Raw genomic sequence first — 19,773 nt, 5'->3', positions numbered from 1 at the left:
GGACTCCTTACAGGGGAGAACGTTTTCCAAGGACCCCCTCATAATCGTAACATTGATTAAGCATATGCTTACTACCATTTATACGCTTAGATGATATTGGAACTACTGGTATTCTAAAACTTGTCAACCTAAATAACACATTTCAATTTGAATCATGTTAAGATAAGATGATATAAGATGAGTTAACCCATTAATAGTTCCACAGAGGGGAAATATGCAATGTTATTACATGTTAATACCATTGATATACCTTTTAAACAGAAGGTGATTTTATTCACATTGCATTTGGACTTGACAGTATTTATAGTCCACATTTCAAGTAATTGATCTTAAAAGCGTTCAGAATATGAACAGTAGGAAGACCTCCTAATAAATCCAGACATTTAAACTAATCAGTCTAACTTTCAGTAAGTGCTTCAACTTAAAAAAATAATGAACCCATTGCTGTGTCACAATCATATCAGAATTTCTATTGGCCCAAAGCTAATATGAGTGGGAGTAATAGACAAAATATGCTTGTTTTATTGCCTCAAATGGTCCCCATCTAAAGATATGCACTTTTTAATGGTACAGTACAATTTTATAATTTATAGCAAATGTTTCCGCGGACGCCCTGACAGAGTGTCACAGACCCCTGGCATTTGAGAATCACTGGTCTACTAGATTTTAGATAGAGATTCCTAATTTCTATTTGAAAAACAATACCCTCATGTGGGATATTTTTTACCGTAAAATAACAGGAAAATGACGACAATGAAAATGTGCCCCAACAACAAACAACAATGACGTCTAATTCATATGAAAGTTGCACAGATGAAGAGACTGAAGAATGATGCCTCAGTCCTCAGTGGTTATGACCGTTTTGATGAATGATCATGGGCTGAATGTGACAACATTTCACTGATGAAGGTCAATAGTAGTAAGAGCTTCTGGCTCTACCTGTTAGCCTGTACTCAGGCTGCTGCACCACGTACTCAAACACGTCTCCTCGATACCGAACGGCAGCTCATAATGTACAAAGACAAAGCCAGACAGTGAATACTGTGAGCATAGCATGACGCCAAGTTTTTTGGTTAGCTACTGTAACTGCAGCTGCAATAATATTCCTCCTAATAAACCTCCTTAATTAATCAGTTAGTAGTTTTGTTCTAATATAAATAGTTAGTTTAATACAACTTACCTGGTTTCATTCCTTCCTTCATTGAAATATACATTCAGAAGGACCACTAAGACCTTGCATAAATGTGTGATGATGATAGAATATAATATGTAACATTTACATTTGACTCTTATGTATGTTATACATTTAACTGTATAGAAATAAAGAATTATGAGTCTTAAAGGTAGGGTTGGCAAAGATTTTAGAAACATTTTTTGTTACAGTATATTAGTTGAAATTCTCTTTATATCCCTAAATCAAATGCTGTCACAAAAAAAAGAAAAAAAATCGTTTACAAAAATACAAAAAACGTCTACAAAATAAAGTACAAAAAGATTGAAAAAGATAGAGTAGCATATTCAATGTGACACCTCCCCTGCCATCCACTCTACCTTACATAACAACATCCCCTCCCTCTTGTCTCCGTGCCCCCCCCCCCTCCCCCCCCCTCATCTACACTATCACAAACTGCAAGTGTACCATGCTGTAAGGCACGTTATGAAATTGAAATATGTTTTGTAGTTGTGGTTTGACATTAGACAACTTATACAACATTGCAAACAAATCAAAGATCTCATTGAAACTTGACTATTAATCCTGAATGGATGCCAGGAATTAAAGTGCTGATTAGCAGGGCCTAATAACCTTAAATCCTGAATACTGAGGGCTGGCATACAGGGAGGAGGGGGGGGGGGATGCCCAAAAAAGCCCTCAGCAAACTAATCTTCTGTTGTGTAACAATCCCCCCTCCGTCCATACCACCTTGTGTCCAACCAACCGCTACACACACACACACACACACACACACAGAACACACACAGAGAGAGCGACAAGAAAAGTATGTCAGTCAGTGAAGCCCACCCCCGCTGTTCACTCAAGCAGCGGTGTGTGTGCGTGTATGCGTGCGTGTGTGTGTGTGTGTGTGTGTGTGTGTGTGTGTGTGTGTGTGTTTGTGCATCCATCAAGGGTGTAAATGGGCAGAGAAGGGGTCTGGCTTCCCGTCCTTAATCCTGTCTGATGAGACTCGAAGCGTAACCCGCTTTTATCCCCCTGCTAAGAAACCACGCTTCTCTATCTCTTCGTCTCTGTCTGTCTGTCTGTCTGTCTGTCTGTCTGTCTGTCTGTCTGTCTGTCTGTCTGTGTCTGTCCAACTGGCTCATTTGATCTTGTTTCATGTAACTTTCATTGACATTATTCTCAGCAAAGTCTTTCTAACATTACCTCTCCTCCTGTCCGTCTTTCTAAGCTCTGCCTCTTTGTCTTCGAGCAGTCTTGCAGGACTTAAAGCACTTAATTCAATCAGAGCAGTTTACAACAGTTGACAGCTAACATAGCGTGTGAAGCAGAAGCCGTCTGCCAACATGGCTCTCTAGAGTCAGCAGTGTGCTCTGTAGGTCACAGAATAAAAGTCGGGATAATGTGATTGTGTCTGTTTGATTTTAATAGTCATATATAGACGTACTCCTAAAGCCTTTATGCATCCACTCACACACGAGTATAACATTAATGCACATGGGTGAATTGTTTGGATGTCCTCGATCCATTAAGACATTGCTATTACATGCGCATGTATGTGTGTGTATGTGTAGCACACACCTGTGTGAATGTGTGTGTGTTTTAATATCAATCAGTCCTGACCATCCCCCTCCACCTCCACCACCAGCAGGCGACTACATCAAAAATAATACAGTAAATTAATCTGTTGCTCTACATCTCCATCATCAAAGCTCCACTGACACACTGCCAGGTGCTGTCCTACATTCAAGCTCACAGAGGCAAACTGTGTTTGTGTTTCTGTGTCACAATCAAGAGAATACATTTAATTTGTTCCATAATGTTGATTCAAGGAGCCTCCCAAAGACCAACAAAACACAGAAAATATTCAAAATTTTAAGAAATTTTTGAAGAAAAACATATCCAAAATTGCAATATTTCTGAATACTCTATTGTGGAATTACGTGTGATGAAACTTTAATAAAGGCTAAATTATGTTTCGTTTCGGATGCAGTACAGAATGAAGTTCTAATGGTCATCTTTACTTGTTGTTGCCCTCTATAAACGATGTCTCTACTGTAATTGAAAGAATTTGAAATAGTATCATTGCTTCACAATGCTGGGAGAAAAACGTTACTGTCTCCACAGTAACGTTGGGATGTATACAGAGTGGTTGAACATGATGAATGTTATATTGTGAGGATAACTTTGGTGATGTAAGAAGATAAGCATAGTCTGTTTAATTCTGTGTGGGTGTATTGTTGAAACCAAACTGAAACTGACTTTGTTTTGAAATGTGGTTGAAACCAGACTAACGGGGGAGCTGAGACTGAGCTTTGCTGGTTGTCACATCACGGCACGTTGGCTCAGAGATCGACATTCAGCCTTACCGAGAGTGCGCACGGAGTTGTTGATAATGCTGGGTGGGCTGACTCCGTGCACGTTGGCCGCCCTGATGATAAACTGGTACTCTGTTTCCGGCACTAACCCCTTCAAAACCATGGAGTTGGTCTCAATGGGCTCACGGATATACGTCCACTCCGTGTCCATTTCTGGCCTTTGAATGACAAGACAGACAAAATATATTATTTAGCTTTTGTTTTCTGATATTGCAATTACATCGCACAAAACATGAGTGGTCTTTAAGGGATTATTTTTATTTATTTATTTATTTTAGGGCTGTCAAAGTTAACGCGATAATAATGCGTTAATTCGAAAGCAAATTCGTTTTAACACCACTAATTTATTCAACGCTCCAAACTTGCGCTAAATTTTTGTGAGGAAAAACTGGCATGGCCATTTCCAAAGGGGTCCCTTGACCTCTGACCTCAAGAGATGTGAATGAAAATGGGTTCTATGGGTACCCACAAGTCTCCCCTTTACAGACATGCCCACTTTATGATAATCACATGTAGTTTGGGGCAAGTCACAGTCAAGTCAGCACACTGACACACTGACAGCTGTTGTTGTCTGTTGGGCTTGAGTTTGCCATGTTGTGATTTGAGCATATTTTTTTATGCTAAATGCAGTACCTGTGAGGGTTTCTGGACAATATTTTTCATTGTTTTGTGTTGTTAATTGATTTCCAATAATAAATATATACATACATTTGTATAAAGCAAGCATATTTGCCCACTCTTATGTTGATAAGAATATTAAATACTTGACAAATCCCCCCAAAAGAATCATTCTCAAAACATCTTCAAAGAGATTGCTTTGGGGATGATGATGATGATATGTTTTTGTGAGGTATGTTTAACAATTCAGATGTGATCTTTTTCTTGATTGTGTTCCTGCTGCCGTTGTATGTCCCTGAACATGTTTACAAGCGATTGCAAAAAGTGCAGTTATTACTACAGAGCTCCGAATAACTCAAAATCACAAAAATACAGAACAAAACAAAACGAGTGATTGATTTAGATGTTTTTTTAATAACTATATTTGAGGCCCTTTAAGTCTTAAAGCATTGTTTTCTGCTTTAATCATACTGTTGTTTTGGAAAGTTGAACAAAAAACAAGATAATGAACTCATGAACTTTATTTTTTCTGGCTATCATCTCCAGCTTCCATATTTGTGTGCTGAATCTGTTCGCCTGGAGCCACAGCTATCTGCTGAATGGAGTCATCTTCACCACCAATCAATGTCTCTCTTCAGCAAGGCCCTCTTTTGATGTAAGACGAGAAGTATTTGCCTCTGAGATGGCCCTTTTGTGTGGAAAATGCCCCTGCATGCAAAAACAGACACTGCTTCATGTCTGCTCTGTCACAGTAAGCGACAGTTTCTCTGCCTCCGTCTCTTTCTCTTTGTCTCCCTCTCTTTGCTCAGTGTCAGGGTGTTAACTCTGCACCACGAAGGGCAACACTATTGTTCCGTTTCCTTTTATATCTTTACAACTTTTTTTTCTTATTTTCTTTTAAACAATTCTTATGGGGGCATTTTAAAATTCTATCTGCCATTTTTTATTTGTGTCTGGCAAATCATCAGACGACTCCGGGCAAATTAATTCGGACCTCCTTGACATTGTAGCCTGAGGACTCGTCTAGACATGAGAGATCCTTTATATGTGTGTGTGTGTGTGTGTGTGTGTGTGTGCGTGCATTTACTGTTTATGTGCGTGGGAAGCTGGACAATACTAGACAGACAATGAAATTCCTTGTTTCTCGAGTCCCAACTGATCCTCCAGCCCAGTTTCATGGCAAAGCGTGTAATAGACCCGCCTGTCCTTCGGAAGGAAGAGGCGGGTCTATTACACGCTTTGGCGTGATATCGGTTTGGATCCTCATGTCAAAACACAAATGTTTAGATTAAGCAGACCAGCAAAGGCCGAGGCTGACTGTGCAGCTTTATACACTCATTAATGCACACAAATAAATGTTTGGAAAGAACAGTATAAAATCATGTTTTTATGTTGTAAATGCTTCTCCTGTTGAATTCCAGTATTCCCTTTAAACTTCCATTATAATGGTTTTGATGGTTGAAAAGTCAAATTCATATTCTGCGTCTACTTATCCCAGTTCTATTCATTATGTTTATACATAGTAATGTACATGTTCAAACTGAAACAAAATAGTTCAACATTTTGGAAAATACACTTTATTTTCTTTCTTGCTGAGAGTTAGATGAGAAGATCGATACCACTCTCGTATCTGTTCATCAAACAGCGAGTCTGGCTCACTCCACAGGTTCAAAAACACGCCTACTGGCACCTCGAAAGCTCACAAATGATCAAGTTGTATCTAGTTTGTTGGATACATACCCAAACCAAAATATAAAAGCAACAGGTTTGTATTAGAAATTTTAAGTAGTTGGTTTGGTTCAGAAATTTATTAAGTCAAAAGTCATGTTTAATGGGGGACCGGTTCTGTTATCATTGTTGATTTAGAAACAGTCTGTTGAGTTATTTTAAGACACTGGAAATAAATAAAAGCACCAGAACTGAAAGAGCGTTAGTGTAATGGTGGAAACGAATGTATGCTCAGTACAGTAAGTGGGGATCAGGATAAAAAGGTGTCTCCCTGGGACTGGTTCTGGGATTACATTAAAACGGAAGATAGGTCTAAATAGATTTCAGTCTCTTCTCTGCCGGTGTGATCCTGCAGTAGGACTCACGATATATGACATGTTTTCCCTTTGTTGTTGTTTTCCCATAGACGCCTGTACTACGAAGCATGATTTGGGGTTAGCAAGGTAATGTTCAGGGTTAACCCTGGGTTTTCAGTCCTACCACAGTGATTCACTTGCTACCAGGGTGGATCGCCATGGTAACTGATGCTGCGCACCTAACCTGCTCCGTTGCAGGTTATGTTCGAGATGAGAGATCAACTTGTATAAAAGCACCGCCTACTGACCAATCAAAGCTCAGTGTGCGGATCCTAAAACAATATTACACAAAAACGAAGAAGTTAAAGTCATAATTGAGGCTAAAAGCAACACAGTTCAAACTGCCAAATGCAGAAAGAAAAAAAATTGCAGACTGTGTGAAAACGGACTTGGGAGCAAATAAAAAATAAATGACTAAATACGTCAGAGTCGTGCGTTTACAGTCCCACAGACAGAATGCATTACGGTACTTTTATGTATTCTATGGGTGATTATAAGATATGAAAGTAAGCCTGTTTACCGCTTTGAATTATGTTCTTAAATTTATTTTTATTTGCTCCCAAGTCTGTTTCACACCGCCAGCGTCAGGGACGCAGTTGAAAGAAGGGTAGCGAAAGTGTCCTACAGGCCACAAAAAGTAGCCTTCTATCTTCTAGTTATCAATACTATTCCACATGCAACATATTAATTAATATATACATTTTCTTTTGCCTGCTGTGCTTCCTGCATTTGGCATCTTAAACAGTGTTACTTTTAGTCTGGATTATATGTTTAACTTCTTTGTATTTGTCAAATATTAGGCTATGGTTTTCATTTTGTTTGTAAAATGTGCCGCTCTGCTGACAGGAGACTTGTCCATGTTTGTGATTGGTCATATGCTGCGAACACCACCCCTTTATATGAATGTAACCAGATTGAGAAACCCTGGGTTGATTTACCGAGTTGATAACAACCGTCATAGGACCGCGGGATCACGATTGTTAGGGTTAGTTAAGCCAGATAACGAGAAGGTACCCTGGGTATGTTGTACTCGCTTTGTAGTACAGGCCTCTGGATTTATTCATTTATTTGTTTATTTTTACTGGATTCATTTACTGGAGTCTGCCACCATAATATAAAACACGTGTCATGTGATCCGGCACCCTGGAAACAATAACCTATGTATGCCATGTACCAAGTCTTTGAAAAAACAAAAGAAATGTGTAAAAAGTTCTGAAAAGCAACAAGTTTTTGGTTTTACTGGGAGTCCTCGTCAGTTGCATGGCAACCTCACTGTGATGACAAAACCCTCAGAAGTCACTGCATCTGGTCAAGATATAGTTCCCGTACATAACTCACCATGAAATCACAACTTCTTGTTTTTATGTTTCAGTTTGTGTGCAGATTAAACAAACAAGGTACAAAGTGTTAATTAGTGAGCTTTGAGGTGCTGGTAGGCGATTTTCCGAACCTTCAAACAGAGCCAGGCTAGCTGTTTCCCCCTGCTTCCAGTCTTTATGCTAAGCTACGCTAACTAGTTGTTTCTCATCTAACTCTGCAAGAAAGCGAATAAGTGTATTTCCCAGAATCTCAAACGTACTTACCATTATTTAAATGGGTGCACCATTACATCTGAAACTCAAACTGCTTGTTTTTGTTTTTTCAAAGTGGTATCTTTAGAAACCTTGGCATGTTGACTATAATTTGTGCTTCATAAATGCTTGGCCCCACAACAAACATAATAATTGACCCATCAAGTGGTCTGTGTGGTTATAAAAGATACGTGGGAGCAGTGTTCTGGGAAAAAGCTGTCTGAATTGTCCTCCTTGTCCAAGATAGACGGCTTATTAATTAAGAGAATGAACAGGAAGATAAAACCAGTCAGCCTTTTCCCTTTGTGATGAAACAAGGCTTTTCACTCAGGCCTGTTCTTCCCTCTATGACATGGCCACTTCAGGCTGCTCTTCACCTGGTTAGTGTCTGTATGATGGTGTTCATATGCATGTGTCCTGCATGTGCAAATGTATATACCTGGAAATGTGTGTCTGAGTATCAACAGCTGTGAGGTCGCAAAAGGCCCGTTTCATAAACGTGAAGCTTAATTAAACGTTTTCTTGAGACTGACCTGATGTAAGCCACCAGGAAGTGAAGGACAGGTGCGCTTCCCTCGCTCTCTCCTTGCTGCCATGACAACGCCAGCTCCGTGTCAGATACAGCCATGACAACAGGCTGAGTGGGGGGCGACGGGGGCATGCACATGTCTAATGGCACAGTGGGAAATTTAATTCAGTGGAAGATATTAACAATACCACGGTATAAATCAAAGCATCAGCTGTAAAATGTGTTCCCACTACTCACATATTCTTACCATGTGAAGCAGTGCCGATGTCTCTGGGCATGCTGGGTCTGCCCTCTCCTGCCCAGCCATACGCTCCAACGGTGACTCTGTACTTACTGTTCACCTTAAGGTTACCGATGTCCACATCCTAGAAGAGATGTAGACAGATATGGAAAAATAAGCAAGAGCATGTCAGCAAGGATGGTTAGAGAGAGAGAAAATGGAGAGAAAAGACAGGAAGCAATAAGAAAAAGAAGGAAAGATTGTGGAAGAAGACTAAATTGCTGATTAGGGATTATTTCTGAGTGGAAATTAAAGAACTATAAATGTCAAGAGTGCTACGAAAGCAGTGGCATGATACTCACAAAGCTTGCTTGTCCGTCAAATTGCCCCTTTTGAGAAAATAAGAGCAGAGTTATCCATAAATGTTTGAATGTATCACAGCACAGACATCATAACTTTAAGTGCAGATCCAAAATATACTAACAGTCAGCATACTGTTAGTTAATGTAGTTTTACATTTTTTATAGAAAGTGAGAAAGGATTTTCTAAAATCTTGTGAGATGTGATGATGATGGATTTAATGGTCATTGACACCAAATATTAAAGGTTCCAGATATTATATGTTTCTTATTGTCTACAAATCCCATGAAAAGATCAAACGCAACAGTCTCTCCCGAGTCCATTTGTTCAAGATATAAATCTTAAAGGGACAGTTTGTAGGATTTGGCGGCATCTAGTGGTGCAGGTTGCAACCAAATGATATCCCCTCCGCTCACTCCTCCCTTTTCAAGACTGTGGTAACTCGAGCTCCCGAGTGCAAATCCGTGGTAACGCCGCTCATCTCGCTCAGAGGCCATCCTTACAATAATAACACTACTTTAGGAACAACAGAAGTCACAATTTTTGCACTCTGCGAAAGAATCAACAGAGGCTAACAATTTAGCAAGCTATTAGGCGGGTAAAATAATGCAGGAAATGTAAAGGCATAATGACAGAGGAAAAAAATGAGGCTGTTGGGAATATCAACATTTTCCTCCATTATAAAATTACGAAAACATAAAAAAAACATAAATAATTTCCTAAAACAACCGGGCACTGTAGTTTTTAACATACATTATTAAAACAGAAATAAATAGGGCATTTGTACAGGACTATTTTTAGGCGCGAATTAATACACATTTGGTGCTCTAGTATTAAGTCAGCAGGACAGTGCATACGGGATCAACTTTAAAGCGCCTACAGTGCCCATGTTCACCATAATGAAGCAACATGTTACTCAGTGCAATTGTGTGACTCATTGATGTGTTTAATAGTTTTTGGACAACAATGGAACAAAGGAATACAATGCATCAGGCTTTGGCTGTACACAGACAATCCTTGATAGGATCAATTCACTGTTTAGTAGGGCAGCTAAACTGAAATATTCATACAATTATGCATTTTGCGATAAAAGCAACACATTTGGCACAGAAGGTTTATATGTTATGAAATGATATAGATATCGAGGCACTGCAAATTTGGCCCCTGATGGCCGTGGCAGCCATATTCCTAAAAGTTGCAGAAAACTGATTTCATGACTCTGATGATTTCCAAGGTTTGTTCAAGCTGATAAGATCAGATGTCAGAAGATCACAGACATTTTTAAGGGTACTTTTTGAAAGCTTTTAACCTGAAAAAGGCATGGTTACTTCAGGGTCAAACTTCACCCCCTTGCCTTCATGATGCATCGGTGCATTTCTTTTTTTCATTTGCAGTAATATTGACAGAGATATCGCTGGATAAAGTTCTGGGTCTCCAGTAACCTCTAATCACAGTTAAAGTGATACTAAACTTTGGTAGAACTTTGGCTTGTATTGTTAACTAGACGTGATATATGAACAACTAATGGAGAAAATCGTCATCAATTATATAGTTTGTTATGCTTTTTTTTCTTCTCTCCATTCACTCCTGTTGCTAGCGAAACAGGTTGCTAAGGTTGCTTTCACACATAACCCGTAGTTAGTTTTGGTCTTTGTATGGGATTTGTTGACCATGAAAAATGTAGAAAATTGCCAGCCATATCTTAATATTTTGTTGATGTTTGTTTTTGTTTTCTTTTTTTCAGGGTAATGCTTTTAAGGCATGTTTTTTTTTCTGATAAAGCAGCACTGCAAAGATTTTGTTGACTACCACAGCTGAGATTTCCCACATTGTCAACATTGGAAGTTAGAGACAGATCAAAATTGGGTGGTGATTATTATAATGGAAATAGTCGAAGCATGTTCACCACTGATTTCTACAATGAAACAGCCCAGTTGAAAGTCAGTGTACTCACAGTGGTCAGCATGTCCAAGCTGAGAGGCACCTCCATTAAAGATGCTGTACCCATTGGAAGGCCATTCCTCATCTCTGTGTAGAAGACCTGAAACACACATACACACACACAGTCAAAGAGAAAGACACATACAAACAAATATTTACCATAAAAAGTCTCAGATTCTTGGTGTTTCATTAAAAATCAAACCTATTTTGACAGTGTTGGTTTGGGCAGGCATTCATAAATCTCATGTTTCCTGTGTTGGATTAAAGAACCATATATTTGTTTAACCTTTCAGCTCTTCTATTATCAGGTCATGGCTGTGACAATGTAAACACAGCATACTGTAATTGGGAGGAAATACTACAAGGAAGCAAGATTACTTATGAACTTCCAAAGTGATTGGCCAAATGAACGCACATGTTTATCTGTGAGTCGTGGGGAAGCTAGGAAGCTGACTAATCCTCTTAGGGCAGACATATGGTCAAAAGCAGAGCACACACAAACAGTCATACTGATCCACACTTTGATAATGGTTGACTCAAAACAAACACAAGAGAGGAAGGAAGGAAAGAAGGAAGGAAGGAAGGAAGGAAGGAAGGAAACTTGGTTCTCGTAAGGCATTATATCTCATTCAAAAAATATTTAATAAATTAAACATACAAGAAGACAAACACAAAGTATGAGCACTTAAACGTTATGTAATGAGTAAAAAAAGAAAAGTAAGACTTCTTTTTCCATTCAGTGTTCAGTCCACTTTATGCAACAACAAGTACACAACATCTAGAGTGCCTTTTCTCTATTGACAAGACACTAACATAAAGATTTGTGACCACATCCTTCAGAGCTATATTGCCCCTTAAAAAGCATAAATTCGGCAGTGAAGGGGTTCCATCAAAACACCAGAAATTTAGAAATATCAATCTAGCCTCAAGGCCGTCTTGCTGGACAGTGGATTTGACAGGCACTTTAAAAGCAAAACAAAAAGGTGGAGGCCAACCACATCAACAGCTTGCAGAGGACATTTGTACAGGAAAAAAAGAGAGGAAATATGATTTGCGACAAATCTGAGAAGTTGTTTTTTTATGTTCACCGGGTTGAAAACCTTTTGATGCATTTTGGAAAAGGAAAATGTAGGGGCGTTTTTTATTCTGCTGTTTGTAAAGCCAAATGTTTTCTTTTACTCTTGGTTTTGAACTGTTTTCCTGTGTCCATATGGCTGGTGTTGCCTCAGATTTACATTAAATTTGTGGGTGCTGCCGAGCAAGAAAGCATCACACAGAGACAGCTGCTGGCAAAGCCTGATATAAACTGTATGGAGCATCTCACCATAAGATTATCATGAACAATATGTAACATAATGGAAGAAATGGAAAATATAAGAAGACCCATGAGCTACATATTGTATGTCATGAAAAGATCCTGTTGGTGACTTAGAACTGCTTTTATCCCAAATATTTTCTCATCTGAAATTGAAATGAAAATACATAACGTTATTGCTAAATCTGTGTGATTATTTCACGTACAAGTCACATTCTGTGAATACCTTGTATCCAGTGATGGTGCTAACATGTCGCCGGGGCATCTTCCATCGTACACTAAAGGCAGTGCAGTTGACTGTCTCCAGCTGGATGTCTAATGGAGGACTCAGACGATCTGGTTTATAGAAACACACACAGAGAGACATAATCAGTGAGGGGAACAGAAAACACCGTGAGACTGTGACTATAGGCAGCTATAAACTGTTTGAATTATTAGCTGTGATGGATTATTGAACCAGAGACATGGCAGCTTGTAACCAATGTGTACAATACAGAGATTCTTTAGCACCTCAGCATCTTACAATCTTTAGATCAGCATAACATGTAAGCCTTATTTAACTGAATAAAGCTGTTCTAATTGATGTTTTTATATTAACAGTGGCTCAAAAGTGAAAAGTGTGGCTCGTGATGACGACGAACCCACAGAGAACTACCACCCTACTCTGCAGTGTTTTAGCGTCTTTTAGCTCTGTTTCGGTTTTCTGGCCCGCAACTTTTGTTCACTCTCACTACTCTCATTTCTTAGCACCAAACAGCAGACTGACAAAGTTAGCGTCTATAGCTGGTGAGCACAGTGAAGCCAGATATTTCCCGTAGGTGGTGGTGGAACCCAAAACTGAGCAAAAATGTCCAACACGTTCTCATCCCAACTCGTCATATACATAAAATGCTTTGTCAGACCCCTTGGAGTCACTTTTTGGTCGCAGTAGTCACATGCTTAATGTTGTGAATTAAACAAAAACACTTAGATAGGTTCAGGAAAAAACTACATGGTTGAGCTTAAAATTACTACATTTGTACAGTGAAAATGAGACTTAATGTTGTGAACACAGGACACGAACAAACAGCTGCTTGTGAAGTGAAAGTGAAACGTAACACACCGGACACAAACAGCGGCCTCGTGGATGAAAGTCTTGTGTTTGTTGGACCCATCCACCTCCCTCCCTCCCACCTGGTGTGTCTCTTTCGCTCTTTATAATTCATCACCACAGCACTTTCCCAGAGTGTTTACTGCTGCCATGGATGGGTTTACATTGTAGTTAATGGACAGCCCGGTGCGTCTCCATTCGCCGCAAAAGGGTGCCTTGTGCAGCGGATTCAAACGCTGACATCCGGCAAAAAAAAAGTGTCAATGGAAAATAAGTAGCAAGTGAATGCAGCAGCACAAATGGTTCAAGGAACATCACTTATTAACTTTAATACAGATGCAATTATGTCAATCAGTTGAACTTGTGTGGCTAAATATCAAGAGAATTGTAGTCCTGAGACATTCGGCTGCGGTCGAATAGTCTTTTTTGCTTAGGAAGGTTCCAAACAAAATAAAATGAATCTGAAGTATCTAAGTAGCAGCCGTGATGAGAGCTGGCTGAATTCTCTAAATGCTAAGGAAAGTTGCTTCAATGCTTCCTTTATTATCTCCTTCAGCATAGGATACACTTACGAAAGGAAAGCAGAAAATGCCGTCCCACAATTCCTTGCGGCAGCAACATTTAAAGCGACTTACCATTCGGCCATCAATAACATCCACCGTCGCTGTTTAATTGTACATTGGTGTGATTCTATTTTGAAAGTAGTTAGGAAAAGATATTGGGATGTCATTTTTTGACTATTCAACCACAGCCAGTACCTGAGACAGTCAATAAACACAAAGCACATTGAATATACAACACACACAATATATAAAACAAGATTGAATATGCAACAATAGAGATAAATGCTATGAAAACATCATCAAACATAGAGCATGTATTATAGTTAATTCATAGCAAAACACTCATATTGAAATCCTCTTCCTCATGACCCAGTGGTTCCAATACTCCTGGAGTGGATGTGTTGCATTGTTTAGCAAGACAAGTTCAATTGATTGACACAATGTTCTGCATTAAGACTAATCAAGTGATGTTCCTTCAACCTTTTGAACTGCTGCATTCACAGAAGTTATTGAAAATATGTTTGCATTGATTTGAGTGTGCGGGTGCTTTTTCATTAGGTTTGATAGTTTATAGCTCCAACACCTCAGCTAAGTCTGATACCAGGTGAGCAGCGTTGTTTTTTTTTTCTCTATTTTTAATGGAGGTAAAGATAAAAATAATTTTTGAACACACCTTTACAACTTCAATCCTACAACTTCATTCTTGTGAAGATTTTTTTATATAAAATATTGAAAACTAATTTGAGTTGTTTTCAGAATAAGCAAGGAGGAAAATTGCCTGCCGATTATATATAAATGCTTTGTCAATAGTTCCATGAGGTTTGAACAAAAGCAAGTGTGTTTGCAATATCTTTCCAAATAGCCAATGATAATATGAACACAACTTAACCTTCACCTTAGAGTCTATTTGAAGGGTGAAAAGTGACCATTTAACCACCATTTAAAATAGCATAACCTGTAGCAAGATGAGCTGGCCTCTAATATCAACTGACTGACTTCAAATGTCATTATTTTCATGCTCTGAGTTATTAAATCCTAGGTGCTTCTGTGACACTTCAAGAGATTGTGATTGCACCTCCAGTGTCCAACTACGGCCTGAAAAGCCTCTTATAGAAGAAAGAGAGAGCTCTGGAGGTAAAGATCATCAATACCCCTACTGTATATTCATGACCTGGCTTTACTGGAGTAAAGATGAGCACACAAGGACCCTTATAGCCCAATAGTCATGCACTTTATGTCATAACGTTTGCAAAGGGTAGAGGATTGCTACCTCAAGACCATAAAGAAGCTCCTTAATGCTGCATAACAATATGTATTATAAATGGATTTTATTTAAGCCTTTATTTATGTGTGATTTAAGAATAGATTCTCATATGGCCATATCTGGTCTGAGTGGCAAAGGACAGAATTCTCTGGTATACATCGACATGGGGATTAAACAAAATGTTAATATAGCAGGACCGACCTCTGTAAATTGAAATCTCATGTAGCTACAACGCTGCTCTTTTCCACTTTCCTTTTTTATCTCTTTATTCCTTGTGATTCCCTTCTTCTACATCCTATGCCGACCTCTCTCCTGTCCTGAATCCTCTCGACATCTCTTCTGCTTATTTTGAACCCTTCTCCTCCATCCGAGCGGGTAATTCAATATGTCAGCTGAATTCTCCGATCATCCATATCTCCCCAGGGGTGCGGCTGGGCGAAGGTACAGGCAAGCTGAACTCTCAGAATTAGAGCAGATAGAGAGGGGACTTCTTAAATCACAATTTGTATGTCCATCAACATACAGTTGGTGTTTAATGTATAAGGTAGGTCTGAGTAAAAAATGTATTACTCAGAGAGGGACGAGAGTGAAAAATATGAATCCTGAAAATCTTGACATACAGCCCTGAAACTGGTGGATTTTTTATGGCAGGTAAGACTGGATTCTGTATTGATCCTGTGTCTCCTCAGGCAGACGAAATTAAGATTTTTTTTAAGAACTGGAAAAAGAAGGATTTGTCTTCAAGTGTGATGTTAAGATATTGTGATAACAACCTTCCAAATCAATTGGTAAATTGCCATTCAGAAGTATTGAGTGCATCCAAAGCTGGTGTCTCACAGTGGGCTACCTCTGGGTCTGAGAACTGAAGCCAATGAGGAAGTGCCTTAAACTTGCATTCTTTCTAACAACCAGCAAGGGGCGACTCCTCTGGTTGCAAAAAGAAGTCTGATTGTGTAGAAGTCTATGAGAAAATGGCCCTACTTCTCACTTGATTTATTAGCTCAGTAAACATTGTAAACATGAGTTTGTGGTCGCAGGCGCTAGTTAAAAGTCTTCTTCAATACAGCATGACGTTCATTTAGTTTTATTATGATCCAATCTAGAGTCTAATAGACCATAAAGCAGGGTATGATTTAGGGCGTTGTGATTGACAGGTCTAAGAGTTGTCCGTGTTTTTGTCTTACAACTTTAACCCTTTCACAGAGTGTTTTCATTTCATGAAAGTTAACTGTAACTTTTGTGGTCGCCTAAAAATGTCTTATTTAGCGTTTGGTTGTACTTAGCTCCATTCTCTCGTGTCACTTCTGGTTGCAAAAAAACAAGATGGTGACAGCCAAAAACCAAGATGTCAACAGCCAAAATGCCGAACTGGAGGCTGCAAAACAGCAGTCGACAAACCAATGGGTGATGTCACGGTGACAATGTCCACGTCTTATATACAGTCTATGGTGTCTCAGCGATACTCACCATCAAGAGCTTGTGACCATGAGTGAGGGTCAGAAAAAAGACCCATCAGTACATCAACAGCTCAACCTTTTTTTTACTGAATACAGTTGCGACATCAGCTGCCATTAGTACTGTGGCTGAGTGTCCTCCACTTGTGCGTTAAGACCTTGAAACTTCACTTCATACATAGGCTACATGAGACAGGTGAGGCCAGATTTCCAAGGTCAGGCCAGGTGCAAACTTCTGTAATGTACGTTTGAGACCACTGGTCAAAAAAAGGCCACAGGAGGCCAGGAAACGGCACACTTTCATGCAATTTTAAGAATTAAGCAACAGCTGCTGCATCTTTTGCAGAACATATCAATGAACACACATAGGCCAACACAATTAGCAAAATGCCATGATCGCCCACTCCACAGTTCTGTGATGTCTCCTTTGAAATGACTCATGACTCTAAATCTGTCACAGTTAGGAAAGCAGGCAGGAAGCAGGGGAAGGACCCAAACACAGAGGAGGACAAGCCAACCACAGGCAGTGAGTCCACAGACAGGCAGCTAACGGGTAAACAGGTAGCAGGAACTGACAAGGAACAAAGGAACTGGGCTAGTATAAATGGTGACTGACTAATGGGGAGAACAGGTGAGCAGGAGGTCTACTGAGAGCAGGGCTGACGAGGGACGGGTGAAACTAATCAGGGCGGAGCAGACATCAGAAGTTGGGAAACTCGAGAGATGATTAAGGTTAGGCATTGACCTTGAATGGTTATGGTTAGAATAGGTCGTTTGGCAGCGAATCTTGCGTTTTTGCTAGATTTCGCAGTTGTAGGTTACTTTCTAGACACAACCACTACAGGGCCGTGGTATAAAACAAGTTTGAAATATCGTAAAAAAATAATTACTCGACTAATACTAGATTTTTTAGGCTAATACCGATATCAAAATTTCAATATTTGAGATTTTTAAAAATCCATTAATTACATATTGGCTGATTTTGCAACCAAGATCAGCTCAGTCAGTCAGTCCTTTCTGGTGGACAAACCATGTAATGGAGACGTTACCTCAAACATATTTATGACATTTCTCTACAGCAATTTCTTATTAATTATTGGCTGCCATGTAGACTGATGTATATGAACAGCCCAGCCTGAACAGTCCAGCCCGTTCTCATTCCTAGGGTGTTTGTCAGTTTGAAACATGTAAATATGGAGCCTTTTTTCATGTGTTATGCCGTGTCCATAAGATCTTTCAAGCTGTTTCAGGCATTAAACCTGCAGTGGGCTGAATGTTTTTGGCATGATTGGGCGAATATTCCACAATAACCTTTCAGCATATTGTAGTTCAAGTGTTCTGAGAGAAAACTAGACTTCTGTACCTCCTCATGGCTCTGTTTTCAGGCTTTAAAAAATCGATCCCGTGACGAGAGACTTTGACCAATCACAGGTCATTTCAGAGAGAGAGCGTTCCTATCGGCTGTGCTCCGGCTGGTAGGCGGTGCTTGGTATTTCCTCAACTGGTATCAACATGGCTGCCGGGTCACAAACCTTTTCATTTTACAGCTAAACAGTACACTACAAGATGATTCTGAAAACATTTGAGGTGAGAAATAGGCATTACAGTAACAGAATATTGATTCATATTTGATCAGCGCTGCCTAGTTTGACCGTTTGATCGGAGTTTGCGAGTGATTCATAGACGGCAGCTGGACGGCTGTCTCCAGCTTGGCTCTGATTGGTTCTTTTACTCCGGTCTGTGAAGTCTTGCAGATGCCATTAGGAGCACCAGAGGACACAGAGGCACATGATTTTTTCCAGATGACCTGTCTCACGCACTACTGTCAGGATATAGTGACCCTTTTATAAAAAAAATACTTTTTTAATCATATTTGCTCCAATTCTACCCACTGCTGCTTTAAGCTTCATTTATGCTGGAATTTCAATACCCCGGACACTTTTACACCACTCGGGCCAAAAATCAAAAAGGCGCTCTCATAATACTTGCTCTCACTTGATCAACAATAATCAGACCGTCCTCTTTCAGAGCAAACCACCTGCTCCTCTGATTCGATATCTCCACTTTCAGAGTCAGTCGTGTAGAAGCGCTGCTCTTTCCAGGTCTGAGTCATCCCAAAGTGGATGACCACTGAGACACATGCTGCTGTGCTGCCCTTCAGCATGGCTTAGGGAGTGATATAAGACACTGAATATGAAGGGATAAACTGTGAAATGTCATCTCTTGTTTCTTATATTGGTTATATTTTCATTGTCTTTCACCAAACAATATTGTCTGTTATGAGTGACATAATAGAAAGGATTTCATTTAAAATGCACAATTTCCATAACAAGTCAATAGGTCTATATTGCAGTAAGTGTAAGAAATAAAGAAGGATTCTATAAATAATTCAACAGCTTACTCTAACTGGGGAGAAAGCTGTCAAAATGCTGAAAAAGTAAGACCACCTTGGGGAGAGACGTCATTCAGTCTTAACTCTTTCCTGTACTACCAGCTTTGTTGTGTTAAGGCTGATGTGATTCATCTGGACATCGAGCCCTGTTGACATCCCCCCAACCCCTCAGAATGAAAAAAAAAACAACAAGTACAAATGTCACTGGAAGTCATGAAGACAGAACTACAGCCGTCCTCTGTATGGCAGTCCCAACTGTGGTGAGTTTTTCTGTGCTGACAGATAGATGTAATAGTCAGCCTGCTATAGCCTGTGGGTCCGAAAGAGTGAGGGAGAAATACGACAGACAGTCAGAGAGACTGACAGCGAGAGAAAAAGGAAGTGATGGGAAAGAGGAGGAAAGGGGAAGAAACTGGGATGGAAAAAGCGTTCAGGGTGACAGAATATCAAAGAAAGGTAGAGACACTGTGGAGATGACGAAATCAACATCCAGGGATTTTCTGCCCACTTTGGCAAGTTTGCTGTTGGTCTGAAGATGAATATTTTCTCTTCTGTCTTTCTTTCTTTGACAAATGTGTAAAATTCATAAAACATGTGGACAGTTTTTTATCAACACAAACAATGGTTTGAGAAAGAAAACACCATTTTCGCCAAGTTAAGTCCTTTTCCTCTTAGACATGAAAGTCCTGCCTTAAACTTATCAGGATTTAAAGTGCTGAAATTACAGTTATTATGAACAATTTGTAGCTCAAAGGTTAAAATGCAGTTTTGTGCTGCTGCTCAGTGACTAAAAAGCACCTTACAGAGAGAGAAGGAGGGG

At 39.6% G+C, this 19,773-nt stretch overlaps 1 protein-coding gene across 2 annotated transcripts in view; it reads right to left on the bottom strand.

The window, feature by feature from the left end:
- The window catches only part of LOC119493665 (pikachurin), a 32,723-nt gene that overhangs the window by 11,990 nt on the left and 960 nt on the right, over window positions 1-19,773 (bottom strand). Inside the window, exons 2-8 of one of the 2 annotated variants that reach the window (XM_037779159.1) lie at window positions 12,417-12,526; window positions 10,889-10,975; window positions 8,937-8,963; window positions 8,602-8,719; window positions 8,359-8,494; window positions 3,544-3,710; window positions 940-1,005 (exon numbers count right to left, since the gene is read on the bottom strand). In XM_037779159.1, the coding sequence (XP_037635087.1) occupies window positions 940-1,005; window positions 3,544-3,710; window positions 8,359-8,494; window positions 8,602-8,719; window positions 8,937-8,963; window positions 10,889-10,975; window positions 12,417-12,526 (711 nt within the window). The remainder of the gene's footprint in view (window positions 1-939; window positions 1,006-3,543; window positions 3,711-8,358; window positions 8,495-8,601; window positions 8,720-8,936; window positions 8,964-10,888; window positions 10,976-12,416; window positions 12,527-19,773) is intronic. The other variant, XM_037779160.1, reaches the window with a different exon arrangement.

The sequence above is a fragment of the Sebastes umbrosus genome, chromosome 8 (genome assembly GCF_015220745.1).
Source record: "Sebastes umbrosus isolate fSebUmb1 chromosome 8, fSebUmb1.pri, whole genome shotgun sequence".
Classification (NCBI taxonomy): Eukaryota; Metazoa; Chordata; class Actinopteri; order Perciformes; family Sebastidae; genus Sebastes; species Sebastes umbrosus.
Note: the sequence above shows the minus strand (reverse complement) of the source record. Positions and strands in the feature narration are given on the sequence as shown.